The sequence below is a fragment of the Netta rufina genome (assembly GCF_964035555.1).
Source record: "Netta rufina genome assembly, chromosome: 8".
NCBI classification, from domain to species: domain Eukaryota; kingdom Metazoa; phylum Chordata; class Aves; order Anseriformes; family Anatidae; genus Netta; species Netta rufina.
The window spans coordinates 26,075,271-26,100,621 of NC_140131.1; the positions used below are offsets into that span (position 1 = coordinate 26,075,271).

At 37.9% G+C, this 25,351-nt stretch overlaps 1 protein-coding gene across 1 annotated transcript in view; it reads left to right on the forward strand.

Moving 5' to 3' along the window:
* NR5A2 (nuclear receptor subfamily 5 group A member 2) overlaps window positions 1-25,351 on the forward strand; it is an 80,470-nt gene that overhangs the window by 18,808 nt on the left and 36,311 nt on the right. Inside the window, exon 5 of the mRNA XM_084290735.1 lies at window positions 22,912-23,031. Within this exon, the coding sequence (XP_084146861.1) occupies window positions 22,912-23,031 (120 nt within the window). The remainder of the gene's footprint in view (window positions 1-22,911; window positions 23,032-25,351) is intronic.

The window sequence follows — 25,351 nt, forward strand, 5'->3', positions numbered from 1 at the left end:
CTTTTCCCAACAGAAATTGTTTGTAGCTGGAAAAGAATGTAAGGAATGATTCATGCCCCAAATTACTATGATTATTTTTAAATGTTAAATAGCTCTTGTTTTCTTTTGTTTTAAATGACTAAATGAGGGAGGCATAAGGACTCAAAAATATAATTAGTTGGATTTGTAGAATCTGCGTAGTATTTCAACCAATTAATTTAAGTCTTTTTCATCGGCACGGAACTATTATATTATCAACAAGAACCAGCTTTTCTCCTTTAGATTGAAGGTGCTGTAACCTTCTAAAGTATTTGATGCTCAGTACTTAATTACATAAAAAGCACATGGCAGCAGGTAAATGGGACAATACATTTTATGTGTATCTGAGAATGTTTATTTATAAAGGTTATAATTTATTACATTAATATAATATTTTTCTAAATATAATAACATCTTTAAGTAGCTTCTTTATACCCTGGAAATTCTAGTAGGCCATTTGGGCATTCAGAACTGATCAAACACTCAAATGAGAAAAAACCTCTCAGAGTAAAATATAATGCCTAGTCTTGATTTCCAAATTCATGAATATTACAAAAGTAGATGCACTAGATCATACTCACTGTTAAAGGCAATGGATTAGGCTAGGTGCTCTTTAAATTAAATATTAATTTTTCAGGGATACATCAAATATATGTTATAAAAAAAAGGATGTAGAAGTGAAAATTTGTAAGTGAAAATTTCATAAGTGAAATCAGGCCTCAATACAAATGAATATATTCAGTAGGAGTCTCAATGAGAGCTAAAGATCTGACTGCCAGAACCCTTGGATACATCACCTATATTTTACATCAAAAAGTAACGCTCCAGGTATTTTCAAAAATGAAGACATCTGGGATCTGAATTGGAGTTCACTGAAAGGAGTGGCAGAACTTGCATATAGTTGCTGACTCTTGTATCACTGGCAGGCTTCCTTTAGAGACACAAAAAAATGAAAAGTTGTGCGTAATTACAGGACTCAAATGATTTTAGCACTGCAAAATCAAACAACTGCCTTATTTTTACAAAAAACATGTGGTAACACTTCACAGTAATCTTTTTATAATAATAATTTTACATTTACTATGTTTACTGTTGCAGTGTTCTGCAACAGAGAAGTTTAATGCTCTATATCAGGCTTATGTCAATGACATTTTCAGCAGTACGTTTCTTTTTAACTACTGTAGTGATTTAGCCTCAAGTCCCAGCCATAGTTCAAGTTTTTCATGCCTTTAGATTTAGTGAATTGTGAAATGCTTTAATAGTGGAACCCTATCCCTTCAGATGATTTTACTTGAATTCTATGAAATTTTTCAAAGTCAGCGTGTGATAAGACAATGAAATTAGCTGATCGGGTAGTGTGTAGCACGTGTAAGTACTGTGCTGAATGTTTGTTTGCGCTTGCATATGTGTATTTTTATATATATTCATGGATTAAACTGAGTTTTTCATCAACTAGGTGTTGGCAAGTGACAAAGTGATTTAGGATTAAGATGGGATTTAGGCTGACCTAGCTACAGTTGTATTTCTCATTTCATCATCATGCCTGGGACACTGTGACAGTTGTGTGGTTTTCTTTTAATTTATGAAATAGACAAAATTAAATGTCCATACCAGACATACCATTAGGTTTTGGGGAGTTGAAAGAGAAATACTGCATTAGGTCTTCTTCTTTTGTCTGCACCCAGCAGAGAAGTCCTGAATGTAGAAAACAGCTGGGAAACTTCCTATACAGTACACAGCTTGAAAAATGACTTCAAGATTGAAAAAAAAAAAAAAACAATCTGATTAGGCTTTATTTCAAATGACTGCTATTCTGGTTCTGTAGTATGTCTCTTGGTAAAATATGAATCAATACAGATGTTGTGTTATCTAGGTGCATTACATCATTTTAAATACTAACTCGACTTACATTGTATCTGGCATGACAGTTGAATCCCAGTAAATGGTTTAGACTTCGAAGGCTTCTTATTGCAATACCAGGGAGAGAATGTGCTCATACAAGGTTTTATTACTACTTAGCATTTAAAAACTTACTAGCTTAAAACAGTCCCTTTTGCAAAGGGGACTCACCATTTTTGATGTTACTGATTGCTACATGTTCATTTCGATCTGCTGAATGAATTTTGCTGTCTGCTGTCAATTTACATCTAGCTATCGTTTTGGAAAAGAGCAGCTTCGTGAGGAAACAGATTTTGACGTTTGTGTTGAAGGGAAGATTTGAGTAGAGAGGAGAGCAAACGCGATGGGTTCAATTAGCAGGAGCACGGCCCACCCTCTCGCAGGCAGAGCAGGCAGCGCTGGGAAGGCAGGCGTGCCTGGGCCGCCGCTGCCTGCACCAGAGTTAGTTAGAGCGCTCTGAATCTCATCTTTTGATCTCGGGCGATATTTTTCTCTGTTATGTCACAGAGGTCACCTGGCTCATGTGTGACAAACTGCCTGCATAAGTCACAGTGCCAGTGGCAGAGATTTGTAACCATGTCCCTGGTCCATTGCCTTTGAATTATTTCACAGGCCCTCTGCTTTACATTTACACTCTGTCGGAAGATGAACAGGGGAAGGGAGTAAAATCAAGGGCAGGGTCTCATCCTGAAGGACAAGGGGAAACAGGTGGAAGGTTAATGGCCCTGGAGCGTATCCACAAGCCTCTCAGGCTTGATATATGGGCCTCAGGCCTAAAACGGGCATTGGCTTTCAAAGATATATTATTTCATTTGAGGAGAGACATTCTGGAGTTCCTGCATTTGTCTGCTGATAGATGATCCTCTGTCCACAATTGGTTATGGCGTGTGAGTTTTCCTTGGGCCTGCTCCCGTACATAAAAATTTTGCTGAGCTCTCCAACCTTTCACATGCCTTTAAGAATGGGACGTGTGCAGGCCTTTTGGCAGGCTGCTGGATTTTTGTTGCTGCTATTTTCGTAGTTCCTTTTGAACCACGAGGCAAGTGGGGGATGAAAGACACTTCTGTTCATTCATACATAGCTGGACAGGGGTGGCCTCGCGGGGAGAGCGTGGGGGAGAAGAAGATGTCAGGAATCAATTATGCATACGTGTGTCTACAGCCCAGACGGAAGCCAGCCTGTCTAATCTGCTCTTTTACACTGACACATGCCCATGTAAAGATAAAAGCAGGAAAATCATGTATGTGGTTTTTACAGCCTCTCTTACTATATCTTGTTTTCACAAGGGTTTTCACATGCTTGAGCTCATAGGAAAGAACAAGAGTAGTGATCCCATGCACTTTTATCAAGGTCCTCAACACAGTGGTTACATTAGGCACCCCCAAAAAATTAAATGCTACTGGCTGCTTCATAGCCAAGCTGCTGAGGGCCCAGGGCCAGATAATGCCTTCTCACACACTGAAAATCTGTAACAGGCTGAGACGAGGAAGGTTAGGTGCATAGGTCTGATGCTGCTGGCTGCAGTAGGGCTGTGCTCAGCGCAGGGCGTAACTGGCAGGGATGCGGCACCAGCACGATGTGCCATGCATGGTTCGAGCAGGCAGCCAAGCGTGAGTGGAGCAGCCTGGTGGCAAAGGCCCGGTTCAGAGAGGGAGAGAGTTCTGCATGCACCACCCAGCTGGCATTCCCACAGCATCCTCAGTCCCAGCACAACCACAAGGTGTCACAGAAAATCTGGTTAAAAAAAAAAAAAAAAAAAAAAAACAGAGTTTAAAAAAGAATTAGAAACACTTAACGTACTTTATGGTTTAATGTACCCTACTTAACAGTTTGTTAACCAAGTTGTTCCTTTGATTTTATAAATATACTTGTAATAACTGTTATAGGATTGCATTTCTAAGACCCATTACTTGATGACAGCATGATTTAAGGAAAGTGGGGTGTATATTTTTACTACATATTCATTTAGATTTGTTTTAATAACAAGTAACTGTTCAGTTTCAGTGGATATATTTTGCTTGAAAGAATTCAAGATGAATTATATTTAAATATCTCCTGGTTTTACCTTTTTTATTTTTCCTATAGGCATACCACTAAAAAAAAAAAAAAAAAAAAAAAACAAAGAAAGCACAGTGTAACAAGATTCAATATAGTGTGCTTTGCTTTTCTCATTGTAGAATTTGCACTTACATAAATAAATTGTGTTAGTGGATTTAAATTTAAGCCTACCTCATGTCTCAGTCTGAAATTGTAATTGAAGTGTTGTTTCACTAGCATGTTATTTGAGTAATTAGGTTTTGCTGTCATTGAACCCAACTGCTAAACCCACAGTACCTCAGTGCGAGCAGAATCAGGAGCATGCTGCATTTCAGTCAGTCCCTGTAGAAAATGTCCTGTTGTAATGCAATTATTCTCTCTTCCCTTAGTGTCCTGTGGAGTTTAAGTTAGACAAGTGAGCTAAAGACTTGAGAGACATATTTAGTGTCTACTGCAGCAGTAGGAAGGAAATCTGAGGACTTGTTAAAAGGAAAGATTTAGAAGCAGAAATTCTACTGAGAGAACTGAACAGAGTGTTAGCAGTCAGGAGGATCTGCTTTTCCACTTGTTGCTTTGATAACGGATAAAAGGCTGTCATGAACTGCAGGCTACCAGCTGGGAGCAGATAGAGTAATCCCGGCAGAGGGCTGGCCCCGAACTACACAGGCATTCCTTTAAATCTTAGAGACCGTAGGAAAGTTGTTTTTTTCTCCCTACCAACATCGTCATTATTCATGATGATGTTTTCCATCCCAGTTTAACACTTTGGTCAAGTAAATCTACTTTACAATATTCTCATGATTGAAATATAAGCAAATATCACATAGTCAAAGATATTTCAGCTATTTCACTCAACTGCCTAGAGATAAATTCCAGAGAACTAGATCAGGCATAAAATAGCACTGCTGTAAGAAACTCTGCTGTTTGACTATAAAGGTGTATTGCACCCAACAGGCAGACAATCATGGGGATGATCTGTAGCGTGTCTTCCCTGTAATCAGTTGCTTTCTGTAATAACCACACTTGATAAATGCAATCTAGAGGATGTTACTTGAATAGGAACAGAATGTCACTTGCTAGGAAGTGAGGCAGCATGCCCTCTGCGCGGTACGAACATGCAAACACAGCAACGGGCAGAACCCAGCAAAGCCACGCACGCCTCACTTTACTGGTGTGCACTGGGCCACCAAGGTCATGTTACTGACACGCTGCACATGCAGGATTGGGCTAGTAGCATTTGCTAGTATGTATACAGATGCTTGACTAGAGCCGTGTTGTTTCAGCTTGCATTATTCTAGCAAAGGGGGAAAAATAAACAGAAAGAGTGCTTAAAGCTCTGTTTGTCATTCTATACTGTTCACTTCAATGATACATTGAGGGCCCTAGCTTACTTTGTATTCTTATGTGTAATTACCCGTATCAAAAAAAAAAAAAAAAAAAGGAAAAAAAAAAAAAAAAACACAACACTCATTAGTGTTCTGTTCCACTGACTTAATTATACCCCTTAATTAAATTTTGACTAACTGGGGGTCACTGCAGTGTCAGTGGGATTTGTCACTGTTTGTCAGCAGGTGTCTGGTCACATCTATTTCTGGTTTCCCTGTTGCTGTATTCTGTTTAAGAGTGTGGTCTTTTCTACTTGCAAAGAACAATTATGCATTACCTTATTGTGTTCAGTGCCTCGCAAATTAAATGAAACACTAGTGAATCTGTTCTGTAATACTAGCACCCAGTCTTTACAGGCAGGAGATGGGGAATCAAGCAAATATAAACCTTTTCTAAATAGAGTTTATTACTTCACTTGTGCTCCTTTTCAAAGGCTTATTCTTCCAGCACACAGAGGCCATGGTATTATTAATTTATCAGATAATCTTGTGTTCAACAGGCGTAAAAATATATCGCAAATAGCAATCCAGGGATACTTCTCCTTTCCCCTACCTCCTAAACATGAAATGAATTTGAAACATGACCAGCAAGAACGAGCTAAATCAATATTACATGCATAACAAATACAACGTGGCATGTGCTGCTACTGCCGTGCTGCGCAGAGTGAGAAGACCGAGGCTCCCGGTTCAGTGTTCCCTGAATAATTCAGTGGGAGGTCTGCATGTGCAATAAGGGCATAACAGTGCCAATTCCTTCTATTTCAAATTTGCATGTTTTGGGTTCATTATTTTAGAAAGTTACTTAGGGGAAATATAATTCCCATGTTTACACATATAATAGGCACCTAATGTTCATCTGAATAATTGATTAGTCAAGTCAGGCTTTCATAATTAGTTGTTGGCTTTTCAGTACAAGCCCACAAAACACTTGTCAATCTACAGACATTTTTAATTTATTAATATATATGTTATCAACAGAGCTGCAGTCGTTACCTGGAAAGCATTTATTATTTATTCTGTGGGGGCAAAAGAAGCATTTCCATTCTAGGCATGTATTTTCAATCTATTGTACTTACCCAGAAGATCATCTTTTTTTTTCTTAAAGTTTCATGAATGTTCTCTGCTTGTAGGCACTTGCTTACAGTGGAAATCAGAAAGTGGGGTTTTAAAAAAATCCATTCCTGTGTTACATAGACATATGAGTGAGAAGTTTCATTGATTATAAAATAATGTGTATCACTTATTTGTACACAGATGAAATAACAGCCACCAAAATACATGACACTAACAAGCATCCCTAGTGCAGCCATATATTCCTTCACCAGACACATGCATCTGTTGATAACACATGTGCAGGGGTATTGCAGTTATGAGTTGGGGAGCTATGAGGTAAATGGCAAAACTCTAAGATAAACTGTATTTATCATCAACTTCATGACCTTATTTGAACTCTACCACCAATATATATTTTTATTCTTTATATTCCTGACCAGTTTCATGTAGTTGCCATTAAAGGGTAAAAGCACCCTTCTTACTCCAGAAATGTTATATTTTGTGCCCATGATAAAAAAATCATAAAACAAAATCTTTGATTGTGAAGTCCAGAAAAAACTCATTCATTTGTTACTAGTAGTTAAAAACCTATCTGTCTCATAAAATAACAGGACTAGAAATTGTGTTATTTTACTGGGAAACAAACCACTTTTCCACTGGGATGCAGCATTTACTTCTAGCACTTCTGAGTGTAAGACTGAGTGTTATAAATATATTATTTATGGAAAAAGTATTTTAGTTCTGCGTATGCTATAAGTTTACTTTCCTTTGCTCCTATTCAGAAGAATCACCTTCACTTTAGTGAAAATACGTAAACTTCTACTTCTTATCAGTAAGATCACAACAAATGATTCAAGAAACATGGAAAGTGCTTTCCTCAATCAAATGCCTCCTGAGGCTTGTTCTATTGGATGTGTATTAAGTTCTTTGCTTTACAAGTGGAAAGATGCAAATATAGTACCTGAATTCTAAAAAAAACTTTTAAATCCAAAGCATGTCTAGAATATCCCTTAGTTTATTTGGTGAAAAAAATGATGCAAAAATCCCACCACAGCAGTAGAAAAAATGGTATGCTTATTTTGGTGGTGTGATTTATTTAATTGTGGTTCACCACTGAATTATGTGGTCTTACAAAATTCACACAACAAAGTTCTTGAGCAATACTACAGCATCTTGTATAATATATGCATTAATGTAGTATGCATATACCCTTTCTCAGTGTCTACTTAAAGATGGAAGAAATAGCAGAATCTCTTCAAAGGAATTCAGTTACATGCCTCCCATGGAAGAATGCAAATATATTTCTAAGGGTGGCATTATAAAGTTCCTCCTCTGCAATACATATATCTTGTTCTAATATACATTTTTATTATCTATTTTTACATCTGTTACAAAGTAATCGAAAATGAAACACTATACTGTAAAGAACACAATAAACGTATAGGATTCCAAGCTAAGTTTGCAACTACTGTTTTAATTTTCAGTACAACATTTTGTGTACTGTTAGAATTTCAATCACAGCATTATATTAATAGAAGGATTTTCTACCGGGATATTTTTAAGCACAGTGGTTGCTACCTGGAAAGTATTTATAATTTAGGCTAGTGGGCTAATTAGGGAATCGAGCCATGTGAACAGTTTAATGTCCGCATTCTCACTATTAGTGTAGAAAGTTCTCACCAGTTCCCCTGTCTATTAATCTAAGAGTTCAGAAACATTTCCCATTGGTATTGTATGGCTATCTCGGTTCTTCCATTTAGACATTGAAAGAGCATTGTTTCAAGAAATGTTTTACAATTGGAAATAGATGTATCTGCTAAAGAGATTCATATTTCCATGATTAGACAGGTGATCTGATCACAAGGCGGAAAAGAGTTCATATAAATAAACAATGAATTAGAAACCTGAATAGGATTGCTAAATCTGTTTTTCTAGGTTACAGTTAAATGAGAAGCATTATGTGGGCTTTCAGATAAACTCACAAAGCTCTTATCTATACAAACCTGATAGATCTGCCATTATTCTTAGTGAATAACAGAAGTTATATCATTCAGTTTCATTAAAAATACATTAATCCTTTTTTAGTAACCTTCTTCTAATTCATTGATTCAATTATACATTGTACAATAAAAATGTTCGGTATAATAAAAATACAGTATTAAAATGTGCTTTATACATAAATATTTCATTGCAATGAGATTATTCAGGGCTTTAAAATTATTAACAATATAAATGTCATGTTCTGAGACAGCAAAGTGTAGTTTTGTTCAGCATCTCTGAAACTGTATATCAGAAAGATTAGTCTATATAACAGGATGGCCTGGCATAGTTGCTTAGAGTATTACGTGCAGTCATTTCACGCAGAGACGTCCTGTAAAATTAGTGACACTTACCAGCATGGGTCAATTAAGGGACAGGATGGTGTTGTAGGATGTACACAGGCCTTGTGAAGACAGGTAGAATTCCACCCTCACCTGAGAGATACCTCATGGCATTAGGGCTCCAGTGTAGCTCTGGATCTGGCAGTTCAGCAGTTCAGGTAAACCAGCTATGTAGTCCCAAAGCTGAGGGAAAAAAAAAATAAATAAAAGGAGAAGTTGAAGAAAATAGGGAGGACTGTAGCTTGTGTAGTCTCTCTATAGCTTGTATAGTCTTTTAGCTGAGAAAATAAGGAAACAGAGAGACTCTGTGTGCTTATTGGCACGGCGCACCAGGCACAAACCTACGGACAACAGCTAGAGTAACACACCAAAGACTTGAATCAATTTAGACACAGCTAATGCTTCTTAGGGTTTTGTGTTCAATTTATTATTTTTTTTCGTGGCAGGAGAGCAAGGTGTCAGTGGCTGTATTTCACATGATTTTAAACCAACTGATTTTAGCACAGCACAGTTGAGCAGTTTCTGTGCCAGACAGTTGATGCTGATGGTAGCTGTGAAAAGCTGGCATGATTTCTGCAAGCATTCCAAGACTAGAGAAGAAAGCCCTTCGTATTTTCATTAGTCATCCCTTTTCAGATTTACTTTTAATTCTTTCAGCAAAGCAGATTATTAAAAGCAATGACCTGAGGTCTTCATTCAGATATCAGACTTGCAATCCTGTATAATGCGTGCTGCAGGGCAGAGGTCACACTGACGAGTCTGTTAATGCAGTCACTGTGGGATAAGATCAATCTCCATACTTCACCATATTGATCTAATAACTCATTGGCACTTCCCTCTTTGAATTGATTAGCTCATGTGTGAAAAGAGATTGATGGGTTTCTGACCCTGAGGAGCCCGTCAGGGCACACCCATGGCAGGGGAAGTGGATGTTTTCACTGCTTCATTTGGGTGGCTCATTATGTGGATGACTCACGGGGAATAAGGGTCATAACATTGTTTTATGAATTATTTACAACAAAATATCAGGTTTTCATTTCATTTGATGCTCTACCTGTACTGAATCCTTTATAAACAGAGCATGAAGAAAGAGACATGAACGACGAGTTAAGTGCCAAATATTTGCGTAAAGGGAACTAGCGCATATAAGTGACCTTAAAATACAATTTTACTAATATGAGGTAATCGTAATAGATATGAGGGTAGGAATAGACTTCATGGGTCATCTAGTCCATTCCCCTTATACTATGACAGAATATTGATGATATCTAGAAATGAATTACATTTTAATTGCATATACTGGAGAAGTACTCACAGTGAATCTAGTTCGGACACCTCAGGGAACTTCATATGCGCATTGCACTGGAGAAAGGGGCAATGTGCATGCAACATGTGAGCTAAAAATAAACTACGAACATTTTAGAAGTAACCTAAAAAAAAAAAAAAAAAAAAAAAAAAAAAAAAGGATTCAACTCCATTTATCAAATAGTCATATATTTACAAAATGCATATATTTGACACAGTAGATTGGACTTTGGTGGTGTGTTTGCTCATGCAAGAGGGAATATAAAAGGAGCTGTCGCCAGAAGCTGAATTTGGCTCATGTTAGGTTCTACTTAAAAAAATACATTATCAGTCTTCATAGATATAAAGCAATACAAACTAAGGACCTGCTCCTCGAGTCTTCTATTGAAGCACAGGCATTTTTGTACTTCTATCTGCATATGAATTGTTGAATTAGTCTTAAAGATGTTTATAATAAAATATTTTTTTATATACCATCCAATCTCAGGGTGGTATATGATACCATACCTAGGATGGTGTTGCATAGGGTGTCAGGTTTTAGTTATGCCACAATATAAAAAAATACTGAGGAAAAAGTTCTCATTGTGTTGTTATGCTGATGCTTATATTTATGAAAGAAAATAGTGAACTTGACCAACAATATCTTGTTGCATTGTTTAAATGGAAATTCTGGATTTATTTTGTAGACTGTTTGAAGTCATACAAAATCATATTTACAGAGAAACATCCATGCATGCTTCACACAGTCAGGCAATCCTTTTCTACTATTAGATTTATGGTAACAAACAGGTACTGCATAAAAACATAGGAATAGTCAGTACCTTCCCTAAAGACCCTGTAGTCTAAAAGAAACATATCCTCAGGCAGATTAGTTTTTTAAAAAAATAAAGAAAAGAGTCAAAGAGGGAATTCAGTCCATTAACTGTCAGTGACATGATGCTGAATATTTGTATAATCTTTCATTAATTTAGATTTCTAAATCATTCAAGATATTTTATATACCATGAAAATTGCCCTGATACAGACTTATGGAGCCATGTTAAAAAATAAGTTCTAATGTACCTAGAAATGAGATGTTATAGACAGTGTTACGATCCAATTTCCTTTAATAAATCTGGGATAAATATGTGATTGATGAATGATTCCTGTTTTATTTGGGTATCAAAGTAATATTTTAGTCATGGTAAATCTTCAGAAATTAAACTCAAATTTAATTACAAAACAAAATAACGGGTACACAGACATAGATTAATAGCAGATTGCTAGACGTTTGAACACAAATGGTGTAAAAAATTATTTTTTAAAAGAAAATTATGCCATTTTATTACAAACCCTTGCCCATTGACCAGAGTCTTCCAGTCTGACTGAAACCTCACTTTCATAGTTGTGGTATATGGTGCACTCATGGGTGAATGGGAAGTAATCAGAGCAACCTGATTTTGTTGTTCATCCTCCCAGCTGACATCCAGAAATGAGCTAAGAAAAAGCTAAGAAATTAGATGCTCAGACTTTCTCCCTTTTTCTTAAACTCACCGTTAATCTTTTGCATGCAGATATTTAGGAACCCAGTTTAGAGACTCAGCATTTGGATACCTGGTAAGTGTCCAGCTGTGAAAACAGCTTGCTTAGCTGTGCTTGCCTCCTTCACCAGTCCACAATCATTTTTACCTGTAAAGTTTCTCTTCATTCCACATTCTGTACTGCAAAAACTCCTCTTACCAACATAAGAAGCCCAAATAAAAACAGCTTCTTCGAGGATATCACACAGAACTGTAGGGGGTTGGAAGGGACCTCGAAAGATCATCCATCGGGTCCAACCCCCAACCCCCATATCTTTAAACAAACATTAATATTAATCCTAACTGCAGTGCTAATGTCTGTATGGGACCTGGGCAGAGATGTGACAACCTTATTTTAATGACACTTTAGAGATTTCCAAATTAGAATACAGGAAACAGGAAGTGGGAATAAATGAAACAATGCCAAATAAAGGGATAAATGGAAAAAACATTTTAATACACTATTCCTTGAACATTCATTCAATCAACACTTCCTGTGATTTTAATAGCATGGTTCTTTCTGCTCTTTTACACTTGAATTTTTCAGGAAAAGGAGCTAATTTTCACGTAGATGCTGTTCAGAGTTGAAAGAATTTAGCTAGATGGTAGTAGCTGCATGCCGAGAGCCTCCTGCAATGCTTTTAAGATGTAAAGAGAAGAGAGAAGCACTAAGTCTTTTGGATCACTCCTATATACACTAACTCACTGGTTCTTACTTCTCCACAGCGTGCTTGTATAACTTCAGCTTCCTTTGGCAGTGTTTTTAAGTGACTTTTTCTCTCAAATCGGAAAGGTACTAGTTCAGTACATGACAACCCCCATTCCTAATGCTGAACATTCTGTCACTTTCTCCCTTATCGTTGCATCTTCTTTCTCATTTCATCTCTGCCCCAGTGACTTACTGTTACTGCTGCAGCTCCTGGGATGTAAGACAACCTTTCTGTATTTTTTCTTCATCAGTATAGCATCTCCTTTCACATCTTGTCTGAAGACACTGTTTCTTGTGATTTCTTACTGCTTTCGCTGTTATTTTCTCGGCAGTTTGATTACAAAACAGGAAAACACTGTGAAATACATTTGTGTGGCAAATGCAGTGCTTTACCAGCTTCTGTTGCCAAAGGTGTAATATAGGTGACTTTCTGTCCTGTAATACACTATAGCTCCCTGTCTTGAGACTTCGGATCCATATGTTTCGGTGATTCAAATACGGGCAGAAGGAAGGACTATGAAAAGTAAAATGGAACAACGTATTTTAGTTCCTGAAAAAGATTGAAATGCTGTGTAATCAAATGATAATGAACATTTAAAATATAAAACCAATTCTTCTATACCCAATATAGTGTTATATATATATAAAATAGATTATAAGCAAGCAAACAAATAGTATCAGTGTAACCTTAATGGCGAAGGGATCTCCATAGGAGCTAACATGGTGACATATTTTAATCTAGAAAATATTACCAATATAATAAAAGCAAAATAAAATAAAAATAAAATGTTACTATACACATTAAAAAGACGTTAATTTCAGAACAAAAATTAGTTGTGCCTTCAGATGCAGCATTTTTTAGAAATGGTACGTAAGATCCAATGTATTAGATTTGGCATGGTTTATTCAGTGTTCAGCCCTGGGTATCACTAACACATAAATGGAAATTTTTCCTTCTCTCATTTACACTGCTATAACTTTACAGTAATTGCTTTTTAGGTATGAAGTCAGAAGATGATTTGCATACTCCCATTAGTGTAACTGGGCACATAGTCCAGTGCTGTGCACACAAACCAACATCTGTAGGTGTCACCTTTTAAAAGAGTAAGATTATACTTCTCTTGGCTTGCCCTCTCCCTATAGCCCATACCCCCTTGAAGAGCTGTACTGGAAATAAAGAAATGCAAATGCTATTAAACAAGGGGGGAACCACATAGTGTAATTTAAATGAGAGCCAATTTAAGTAACTCTTGTGTTAATGCATGCAAAAAACAGCGTTATGGGGCATACAGCACTTGAAAGAACATGACCCTGTGTGTTGGGAGACTGCTCTGCCTGCCTGTTACCATATTAAAGGTTCTTTCTGAAATTAGCATGTCTCTCGTGTCACAAGCTAAAAATATTTTTCCATATTATACTTAGCTGATTGAGTTTAAATAGAATATTTATTCTGGAGAAAATAAATTTATTTATTACTATGATTTTAATAATTTACACTATTAATGCACCTCTGTGTGTTGTATTGATCTCTGTCGAGATTTGATGTTGCTGTTTTCTAATAAATTTTACAAATGAGAGTTAATGTAGGAGGTAAAGTTTACATATAAACTATTGGAATAAATGTCAGGTAGAAAAATGGGGTAGCTCTAAGAAAAACGACATGATAATTTATCCAATAAATCATCAAACAGGAAAGGAATATTACATATTAGAAATCCTTTCAGATAATACTATAATATTTGTGACTTGGAGAAGATCATAGAGACTTTAATTGAAGTCTGCTGTACAATAGAGTGAAACTGCTCACTGAATATATTGAAAATAAATTCACCATCCATTCTTTAAAATTTACTAGACTCAGTCTTGTCTTCTCATTCCCCAGAGAACATCATTGCGCATCCTAAAATGCAGATCAGACCCATAACGATAATGATGAATTGAATGGGCCTAATCCTGATTCTGTTTACACAGAAGTCAAAGGACTGGTGTCCATGCAAGTTCAGACTTAAGAATCTGGCCCAGCACATTTTGGAATTTAGTTTGTTGATACCAGAAAACACAGAAGTATTTCTGGAGTAATTCAAGGGAAAAGTTTTACTGTCAAAATTGCTACACAAACTACATAGCATTAAATGATTTATTTTTATTTTTTTAAGTTCTAGACCCAACTATGCACAAACTTATATTGTAATAACACTGGTACAGATACTCACAGGAGTAGGATTTTGAAGATCAGTTCTATGGATCCAGTCATGAAGAAGACATCTCCTTCTTCACCCTGTGAAACAGGTGCTGAGAAGAATAATTTTCCTCTTTACTTAGCTTTGCATTCACTTTGACAGGGAAGAAACATTGCATTGTAAGCAAAATTTTCACTTGGACTAAAAAGAAATCTTTTCCTTATTTTCAGTTTTAAAAAAATGATCCGAAAAAGAACCTGAGAAAAACACATTTATAATTCATCAGAAATAATGCTGACTGCAAAACACTAAGTATCATGCAGTTTGCACAGAGATACACATAGTTTTCAGGAAAAGGAAAAAAAAATTACATTTCATTTGCTGTGCTCTGTATTATATATACACACAAAGTTTATAGTAACAGCCCTTTCATCTGCTGTTTGAAGAACTGAGATTTGCTGTTTACTTTCCCCTTCATAGAGTGGGATAGACTCCAAACAGATTCTGAAGACCTATACAAGAAGAGAGGTCTTATTCTTTAGTAGGATCACCTTTTGCTGCTTGCCCATACTCTCTTCAGCAGTGTGAGCCCCTAGACCCATGTGTGTTGTGTTATATTCCTGCAAGAGTGCTGTGGAATGGTGCTTGAGGCTGTTTCTTTTATGGAAGTAGTTTGACTAGTCAGAAGGTGAACACTGAAACTGGGAAGTGACTGGTCATGGCTGGTGTGATCTCCTTTCACAGTGATCTTAGACAGCTGGCCAGGGGCACGCAAAGAGAGAAGATGTTGCAGAGCCATCACTCTGCCCGTGGGCGTTCGCTAAGCAGGAAACACCCCATGCCGCCCGGAGCGTGGGCACTACCTAGTCACTTCAAGTTGTGGAAGGGTAGAAGCATGGGGATGTTCAAAGATATAATGCTGCTTTATGCTACAAATTCCTTATTTATGCCCTTTAACAAAGTAAAAAGTTGCTTGATATTCCAAATATTAATAGTGCTATGAATAGGGAATTAATGAAACATTTTAGTCCTCTCTGGGTTCTCTGATGTTGCAAAAAGGCCGAGCTTATTAGTCTTTCCTTCAGGGCGGTACTTAGCACTTACTTTCCTCTGTCTGGATACTGGTTCCTGGAAGGCACATAGAAATTTAATGTCTTGGATACATGAACTCTCTGTTGAAATTAGCTGACACTGGTTTGATGGATTCAGAAGTTACTGAAGGCAGAAGTGTACACACACACGCACACACAGGCGCAGGCACATACTGAGTATAATTGCATCTTTATAAGATCCTCTTTATATGCCATAAAGGAGCAGGAAGAGGCACACACTGGAATATTTCTATATTCCTTTCATTTTTAAATCATGAAAAAAATGTAGATTGCTACCAAACTCTAGCATGTTTTATATTCACTTCAAACTAGAGCTAGACAGTCGTCTAACCAGAGCAACAGGACAGCCATCTAATGCAACCAGGGCTTGGAAAGCTCACTCCCCGCTTTCACGTAGAATAGGCAATTTTGTATAACACAGGTTTCTAGTAGAGAGCTGGAACGATCGTAGTTAATGTTGAATCATTTTTTCTTGAACTTTGCAGCATTTATTACTGAGGTTATAGACAGTAATCATGTTTAATTAGGGCATTCACTGATTCTGAAATTTTGTGCATTTTCTTTTAAAACCGCATTGGCTACTATGTGCTGCTTTTGCCAGCAACCTTGCACAGGTTTCCCACTGTTAGCAGCAACCCATCTGCAGAGTCCAAATCCTTTTTTACCCATGTAATGATTTGGAAACCACGTACGCGTTCAGTAGTAAAAATTAGCCTCTGGAATGAACTTGTCATATAAAACTTTGATTTGGGGCGATTTGCTTCACTATAGCATAAGAAAATGAAGTATCGACTCAAGCTGTATGTCTGCAATGGCTTGTCAGTGATCTCCAAAATACATTTGAAAGGAAGTTCAACCATCCCTTGAACTTGTATGCTGTAGGCTGAACAATTCAGACAGATGTTTAATCGCTTCATATTCACTAGGAAATGGCTATTCAATGGCCGTAGAATTTGAAAGTGGCATTGGCACTCCCTTTTAGAAGCATAAGTAAAAACAATTCAGCTGAATCCAACACATTTTTATCACACAAATTTCAATCATCGTATTTTTTGTTTTAATCATTAGATACCCTTTTAAATTTTTAGTAGCAGAAAAGCCCAGAGCTATAGTGCTAGCTGATGCAAATGAAGATGAAAAAGGATTCTCCAACTTCTCAGAGACAGGGGTATAGACTAGGTAAAAGGTGAGAGCATTGTTTAGCAGAACCTGCAGCAATAACTATAGGGAAAATATTTAACTTAAAGCAGCAACAACAACAACAAAAAAAAAAAGCATGACCCTGAAACTTTTAACAGGTAATTCATCAAGTGCCAGGCTGAAAATACCTCTTCAAAACAAAAATTTCAATAAATCTGTGGTTGTTGGTTCCTGTATGCTAAATATTGTGAAACACTTTCCTAAAAGAAAGATACAGTGTGGTTTTGATAAGATTAAGAAGCATTTCAGCAAAGCATACACATTATTCTTCATTTTACCATTTGGCATTTTCAATGTTGTTCTTCAGAGAAAACAAAAGTCTATAATGATTAACATCCCCTGCTGTGGGAAGCATACACTCTACAACAATACTACTCTTGTGTTGCACTGGCCTTCCTCATCTATAACATCAGCACAAATAGTTTTTCAGATGAGTAACCAGCATTTCTGAGATAAGTCCTGCTTTTAACTGCAATTGATAATGTGGGCTTGGGTGCTGCTGTTTCCACAGAGGCCCCGTGAGCCTTCCAGCCTTGCAGTCATTCCCCTAGCGAAAGCTCGGGGCCCAGCTGAGTGGGAGGCCAGCGTTAGCAGGCAAACGCGACCCCCCGGCCACCAGCCCACCTTTCTGTCCCACCACGAGATCGCGTGTCACCGCAGCGCTCAGGATTACAACTTCGCACTTCAAGCTGAGAACCTATTTCCTCCACCCCCGGAAATATCCTACGTGGCTTGTATTGCATTTTATTGTGGAAGATAAATGATGCAAACCAATAGTTGTATCTAAATGTGGTCTAATACGTGCCTGTTTTCTAATCCTTGCCAGCAGAGAACTCAGAACAGTGATTTAAAGTCACCTTGTAACTCCAGCTTGCAGGGAGAACTTGGGCACGCAGAGGGAATCTGTGTTCAGACCTGTGTCTGGACATATAACAGCGTGCAGTTGAGCAATGCTATGCGAGTCTTTCATAGTGGACATGGAAGAGTGTTATAGTGCCACGAGGCCCCATGGTCCTATTAAACCTCAGGGAAAAAGGGTCAGTGGACTTCAGGAAACATCTCTCTCTTTTCAGAAACCTATTAGCTATATTTCCAGTACTCAAGAATCTGGGAGACCCTTTTTGCAGAGCGGACCATGCTGTTACATGAGTTGATCCTGGCTAGCAAGGGAGCTGGCAGGCAGCACAGAGGTGGTTGCGACAACGACCATTTGTCTTCGAGCTTATGACTCATACGCTACGAGTAGGCCAAGCAGCATGAGATACAAGGTTATGAATGACTCCAAATTCTGATATGCTTCTTTGTCCTCGCTGTAAGCACAAGTGAATAGGATTTTCATATAGGAAATAGGATTTACCTACTGCCATGTACAACGCTGTGAGAAAGCTACCCCTTGCTTCACCCATGTATTCCTACTACTTAAAAGACTGGTCAATGCACATGTCCATTTTCATCTCTGCTGGTGACAACTGCCATCCTCTGCTTGTCTGACAAAGTACCTGCTCTTTCTCTACCCCAGCAGCATCATCTACTCTCACACAATCCCATTAAGCCTGCATAATATCCCATCTCATCACCTTCACCTTCAGTGTTTTACCTGACATCCAACTTCCCTTATGTCTTCTCTCACCACACAACCTCCTTGTCCCCTCCTTTAAAACCTCCTCTTAAGCACTCTCTTTGCTTCCCTTGTTATTCAGCCACTGTTTTACAAGTGTAATGCTTTACTCCTTTCATACTCCTAACATTATTACTCTTTCATGCCACCCTGTGTGCTGGAATTGATCCCTTATTTCAAGTCACACACTCTCCCTTTAGCTTCCTTCAAATCTTTCCTTATACACCATTTCATCAGCAACAATTTCCAGTTATATTGTCTCCACTGATAAGAGTCTTCTTTTAATTGCCACAGACCAGACAGGACCTAAATTTAACCATCTGGGCACAGTATTCACTCTCACTTTTGCTTGAGGCTAGATAGTTGTCAAATGGGTATCTCATCTGACAGCTTGCTTAGGTAAGACATTGGTTACATTATCCTTGTGTCAATGGTCTGTTATGGCAGGGAGCAGCTGCAAATCTGGGGAGTATTCTTGTAGTGGACAGTTGTTGGCTATATGATGATCAATTTTTATTTATAATCATTCCCAGTAGTAGGGACAAAGGGTACTCTCAAAGATCTCCACACGCTGAAAAGCCTCAAAGTTTAGCCACCAGTACAAGCTCTGGGGCTTGTTTCTAATTCAATGTTTACCATGATTGAAAATGATGTTGATTATCAAGGAAAATCCCAGACTGAAGCTAAGCTATCATGACGACACAATCTTACCTTTTCTCCTGCTCACCTTGTTAGTGGAGGACTAGAGTGCTCTGGTGTCACACGAGGCTGGAGTCCACAAGGTGCATTTTCCGCATAGTACCTTCCTTTTAAGAATTCACTCACCATTTCAGCATCTTTGCCCCCAGGATCAATTTAAGGCACATACTTGCTATGGCCAAAGGCTGATTTTTTGTTTTGCCAGATAATGCACAGTTACTCATGTGCCATGGAAACACAAGGGTGTTTGTGTTATGGCTGAAGTTACACACCTCGTAAAGTTTGCCAGCTGATTCTAACGTAAGATGTGCTACGTTACCGTGTTTGTTCAGTGATCTACATTGTTTTCTATTTTCCATTTACTAGGCGTTAGCAGAGTTAAGGTATGTGATTTTCCTCATCTACATGCCTTTCAGAAGTAGGCTGTAATTGATCCTCCATTTCAGTAATTCATGACCCTCCTTAAGGTCATCTCTGTTTCTTCCCAGTGAAAACTGGGAAGCATTCTGCTGCCCTGCCAGCTTTCCTGAAATGGCAAAAGCAGCTGGATCTAGTAGTTTTCTGAATCCAATGTTTTGGATGTGTATTTTGCTTTTTATGATACCCATTTTAGAGGCTTTCACTGGCTAAGTTACAGTGAATACAGGGGAGCAGATTTTGTGAACCACTGGCAGATGTTCGCTGTTGCTAGTTTTATGAGTCTTGTAGAACAGCAGGAACAGGCTATGTGCAAAACATATTTTTTTGTGTGATTTTGCCATCTCATACTGTTCTCACAGCACTGGCTCAGTAATGATATGATAAAGCTTGGGAGGTAGGCTTTGATTGCAGACTAGCTGCTGTTGGGGCCTTCAGAAAGCCAGACCTGTAAAGTGCAGTTTGTTTTCAAAAGTTGCTGCCTGTGGCTGAGACAGATGGGTTAGCCAGAAATATGTCATTTATAATATAATCAAACGCTTGACCTCTTATTCAGGTATTAGTTGTTACAACATGGATGTTGAACGTTTAAACTGTCTCACAGCTTGTTTTGTTCAGATGTAAGCTGTGGTAGCTTTGTGTGAAATGCTAATTTTGGATGAAATTATCATGTTGGCATGATTTATTTGATTTTTGTAACACTGTTGCACAGGGAGAAAAAAAAAAAAAAAGGAAAAGCAAGAGTACTAGAACCTGTAAATTTCAAATAATGCCTTCAAATAATGCCTTATTTTAAACATGGACCACATTTTGGGGGCGAGTGTTTCATTGCTGTAATTTATAGCCCTCTCTTGAGCTAACAAGTCACTTGGCTGAAATGTTTTTGTAGACAAATACACATTGTGGGCAGAGGAAGAGAGATCTTTTAATACAGAATCAGCCTTGCTCTGTGATCTGAACAGAAATGAATTATCATGGGTACAGACAGCATAGGGATGGAGCAAGGCTGAGTTTGTGATAGCACTAGCTTTGCACTGACTTAGTAATATATCCATCTACAGAGTTCACACCTCTTTCTATCCTCCACCTCTATTGCCCGTGGATATGTGGCTTACAGGTGTTATCTGAGCTTACATGTATTAACTACAACTGTAGGCGATATTTTAAAAGATTATGCTTAGTACCTCAAAGCCAAAGCATGTGAAACTCTTGAACTATCAGAACCGAGAGTGTTTCACCCAACACCAGTTCAGCCTTTTTGTGTCTGTAATAAACAAAGACAAATGGAAAACAAATTAGGAATGGAACAGACAATCTTAATACAAGCATTAAATAATTCTGCAGTGGTAGATTCTGCAACCTTAAGATGTCATTTTGGCATAGATATTTGATTTCTAGATATAATTTCTGTATCTAGACATTTAGATATAGAAATGATGGATATATTTTTTTAATTTTATTTTTTTTTTAATTTCTGGAAGAACCAACAACAACAAGCAAACAAACAAACAAAAATCCAAACCACAAAACAATGCCATCCTCTAGGCAGACCAGCAGTGGAAGGAATGAGATGTTTCCCAGCATAGATACCTGTTACAGCTGTGGAGTAGGGCCTAGTGAAGGCTATGGGGGAGAAAGGGCTGTACACAGGTACTCCTGCACTGGCTTTACAGTGGCTCACTCCCTTTCTATCCTGATTTCATTTCTTTGCACAGTCCAGCAAGAAGGAATAATTTGATACTGATACCTAAGGGTTATCTGGGACAAGAAGAATTGGGAGAAGATTGTGATGCAGAGAAGAGAAGGCAAATAAGGGAGTCCAAGAAAGAATTGGATGTCTAAGATGTTGAAGTCTGAGCCATATGGCAAGTGACTGGAAACAGGGAGAAATTACCAGGCAGCTTTCATAGATGACACTTGGAAAATCCATCAGTAACAAAAGTTACTTCTTTTTCTACCACACAACAAGAAAACAAGCTGGAAAGGATAAAGCTCAAAAAAATCATTGGATGAATGATGATAACACTTGAAAATACCTATTGCATTATTTATTTAAGCTCATGCAAGATTGCTCCAAAAAATGCAGCTTCCCATCCATCATCAAATGAAGTTCTAAACCAATCCAAATTAGAACTCCTCAAATAATATTTTAATAGTTCTGTCTGGGAAATTTTATGCAGCTGCCCTCTAAAAATATTCTCCTTGCTAATTTATTTTTTATTTCTCCTATTTTATATAATTTTGAATCCGTTCGGCATTTGCTATATACGAAGGCTTTTAGAGTTCTTTGAACTGTATACATACTATTACCACATCCACACCATGCAATTAATTGTAGCAAGGCTAATGTACACACCCCTTAACTCTCCCAGGACTGTCTGAAGTCAAAGACTTCATTTTTTTAGGAAAGAAATCAGTAAGTTCAGTAAGAACAGAGGCAGAGGATATTGATGTTTACCATGACTTAAATTCAAAGTCCTTCCACTAATTTGTGCATTTTTTCCCCATGTCACTGCAAATTTTCATAATTTTTCCATGGATAAAGTGAATAAAACTGAATGCAGTCCAGTTGCAATTACCATCGGTTTAGTGAGAGACCTTGTTATCCTGTAATATGCACATCTCAAATACCAACGCACCAAAACCTCAATGTAGGCTGCTTGTGCTGAGTGCCCAGAACATTCCTGCTATTGCCAAATGCAGTCAGTGATAAGTCTCTTACTGCCTTATGTACATGCCTTTCTTGCCCTGCTGGTGACACCTGAAGATACCCACCTTGTGTCTGTTTTCTTCTTTCTCCATAGTAACACAATCATTCTTAGAGACAATGTTTACCACCTCTTCACTTTTTCCTTTGCAAGGAGCCTACTTCTGACTTGGGCCTGTTGCAGCAATAGTGCTCTTGAACCTGCAGATTCTTCTCTGTTTTCCAAAAGCTGAGATTCAAGGATGGGGTGTACGGGAAAGTTCACGTTAGCATTGTTTCTGCTATTTTTGCTTTTGGCTAAAAATAATGTCCTGTTGCTATGAGTGTTTCGTAATTACCTTATAATACTGGTATTACTTTGCATAACGTTGCCATAGTTCTGATTTCCTAGAATCAACTTCCTGTAATCAACTGCAAATCTTCTATATATCTTACAGATACTGTTTTCAGCAATGCCCTATTTGTTCAGCTGAGAATAGCAGTTTTGTGGACAAATAACTTTTGACAGCATTTCTGTTCACGTGATGCCTGAAGGAAGCGGCATGTTAGCCAGTGTCCATTAGTGACTCCACAGTGTGATGTAAAACATAACTCCCAGCGTAACGCCACCAACGTTCATGTTTGCTTTACAGGTTGATGACCAAATGAAGTTGCTACAGAACTGCTGGAGTGAACTCTTAATTCTAGATCACATTTACCGGCAAGTGGTACATGGGAAAGAAGGCTCCATCCTTCTGGTTACCGGGCAACAAGTGAGTATGTGGGCTCAGAGAAGTATTGATGGCTTTTTAATAATCATTTTCAAAATAGCAGGAGTTTAACTAGGTCAGAAGCACTTCTGTGTTCTCAGAGATTCTCCACAAATAATGTAGATAAAATGACTTGTGCACTCTGTTCCTAGTCTGTTGATTACAGTTAAACTTGTAAAAGCAGATATAATCATAAGAACTTTGCTTTTCAAATATACTTGTATACTTCAGTGATTGAAAAACAGCAGATGAGAAATGTCTCTCAAGAAGTTGTATTTCTTTGGAGCTAAAATGGTTTGTTTCTGACAGCAACAACAACAGACATCCAAAACCCTACACTGTAGGTCTAAGTAATTTATTTTATTTTCCCATCATAATTATGGTTTACTCAAAAAAATCACTAGCTGGGTGAGAATCCTAGATAACTTGCAGCTACTGCCTCAAAAATATCTTGCTTTTAGACAAATATGCACATGTGAAGTACTGGGGAGTTGAGACATTAATCCCAGGAATATTATTCAGTCCGTAAGATATAAATGCAGGTATTGTCTCAGGAGCTGTCTCAGGCTATGTACCCTGCAGTTTCTGCACAGCTTTTCAGTGGCTAATTTTCCTCAGGCATCAGATGTTGAGATTATCCAAAATGCAAGAGCAGTAATGTGGCAAATATTAGGAAAACTCAGAGAAAACCCAAAGAAAGTAGAAGTTTTGACTCACCCATACTTCCCAAAGCACAAAGGACATAAAGAACCTTATTCCCAGAATTCTTATTCTGGCCTCAACAGGAAAAAAAAAAAATCAGTATCAAAGAAAAACAAAGTGCATCTGTACATTATGTTCCTGATTCAAAGTGAAAACAAATGATGGTCCACTGGTATTTAAGCAGCTACAAATTGAACTGTCTTGATTTATACACATGGGAAAGAGTTCCTTTTCCTAACTACAGATGCATCATTTGTGTCAGCATGCTCCAGAATCTGTTTACAGCTTTAGTCACAATTCTAAAAGTCTAGCCAGTTTTTAATGCTAAGAAGAGTTTATAAGAATCAGAAAATGAGGAGAAACAATTGTTTGCATTTGTGATTAAAAGGTGTACAATAGAAGGGAAAAATTATCCACTTGTCCAAGAAAAATAGGAAAATTCAAATTCTATCTACAGAACGACTCCTGCACTTTTGTGTGAAGTCCCTAACCTATGTGAGATGAAGTTGTACTCTCTCATTATATGAGAAAAAAATTAGTTGTATCACTCCTGATGTATATCAGTGCTACTGAGAAAACTACTGATTCCATTTCCATTTCATCATCTGCAAAACGACAACGATTGTACTGGCAACAATTTTATTTACCACAAAAGGTGCTTGTTTTTAAAGGCATGAGTAGATAGACAGCTTTCTCTCCCTGAGAAAACTGTCAAATTAATGTCTCATTTGTTATGTAATTAGCTAGGTTTTTAAGATAGCAAGTGTCTAGGTGCCACTGAAATTGTTAGAGATATATAAATACCTTCAAGTTTTAGCCACTGTCCCCATTTTTCCACAGTAATAGTTCTCAGCTGGATTAGCCACTTTTATCTTTACTTGTAGAAAAAAACAGCTGTACATGTTCTCATGGCAAAGCAGAGCATTTCATCACTGTTGGACAACAGGATGCTAATTAAATGCACTGCTTACAGATCATCAGCTGGTTTTGGATCTTGTATATTTCCAACTAAATTAAAACCTGGCTAAACTGAACTGGTTGCGTCCATTTTTGCCCCAGCTTTGTCAAGTAGGTTTAATACATCCCTCTTTCAACCCAGTTTGGCTTTTCTATGTCAACATTTGTCATTTGAAGCTGGTGCAAGCACCCACAGAGTACCCATCACCTGCTGCTTCACACTTAGGCTGCTTGGAGAGCAGGGAGAGTATTACCAGAACACTACAGCCAGTTCCCTTCCATATTGACTGCAAGTTTTTTCAGCTTATGCCTGCTGCTGGCTCCTCTCCTCCTCCCAGAGCTCTGCTGCAAAGCACAGAGGTCTAGGAGACCTTGTTAGCAAAGAAGGTGCTGAGTACCTCAAACTGGGCTGCGTTTGCTGGTACTAAGTCACCAGCCACGTCCAGCAGCAGTCCCACATTTTTCTGGCTCATCCTATAACTAGTTACTTGACATCCTTGCAAGTCTCAACTCTAGCTGAACACTCGCTGTTTTAACATCATCCCTGAGTACCTGGACAGTTTCTTGTTCTGAGCCATTTCCTGCTTTTACTTTTTTGCACTGCAGCTCAATCATGAGTTACTTGTTTCGCCTATCTGATCCAGTACAGCTGCTCCTTTTCCTA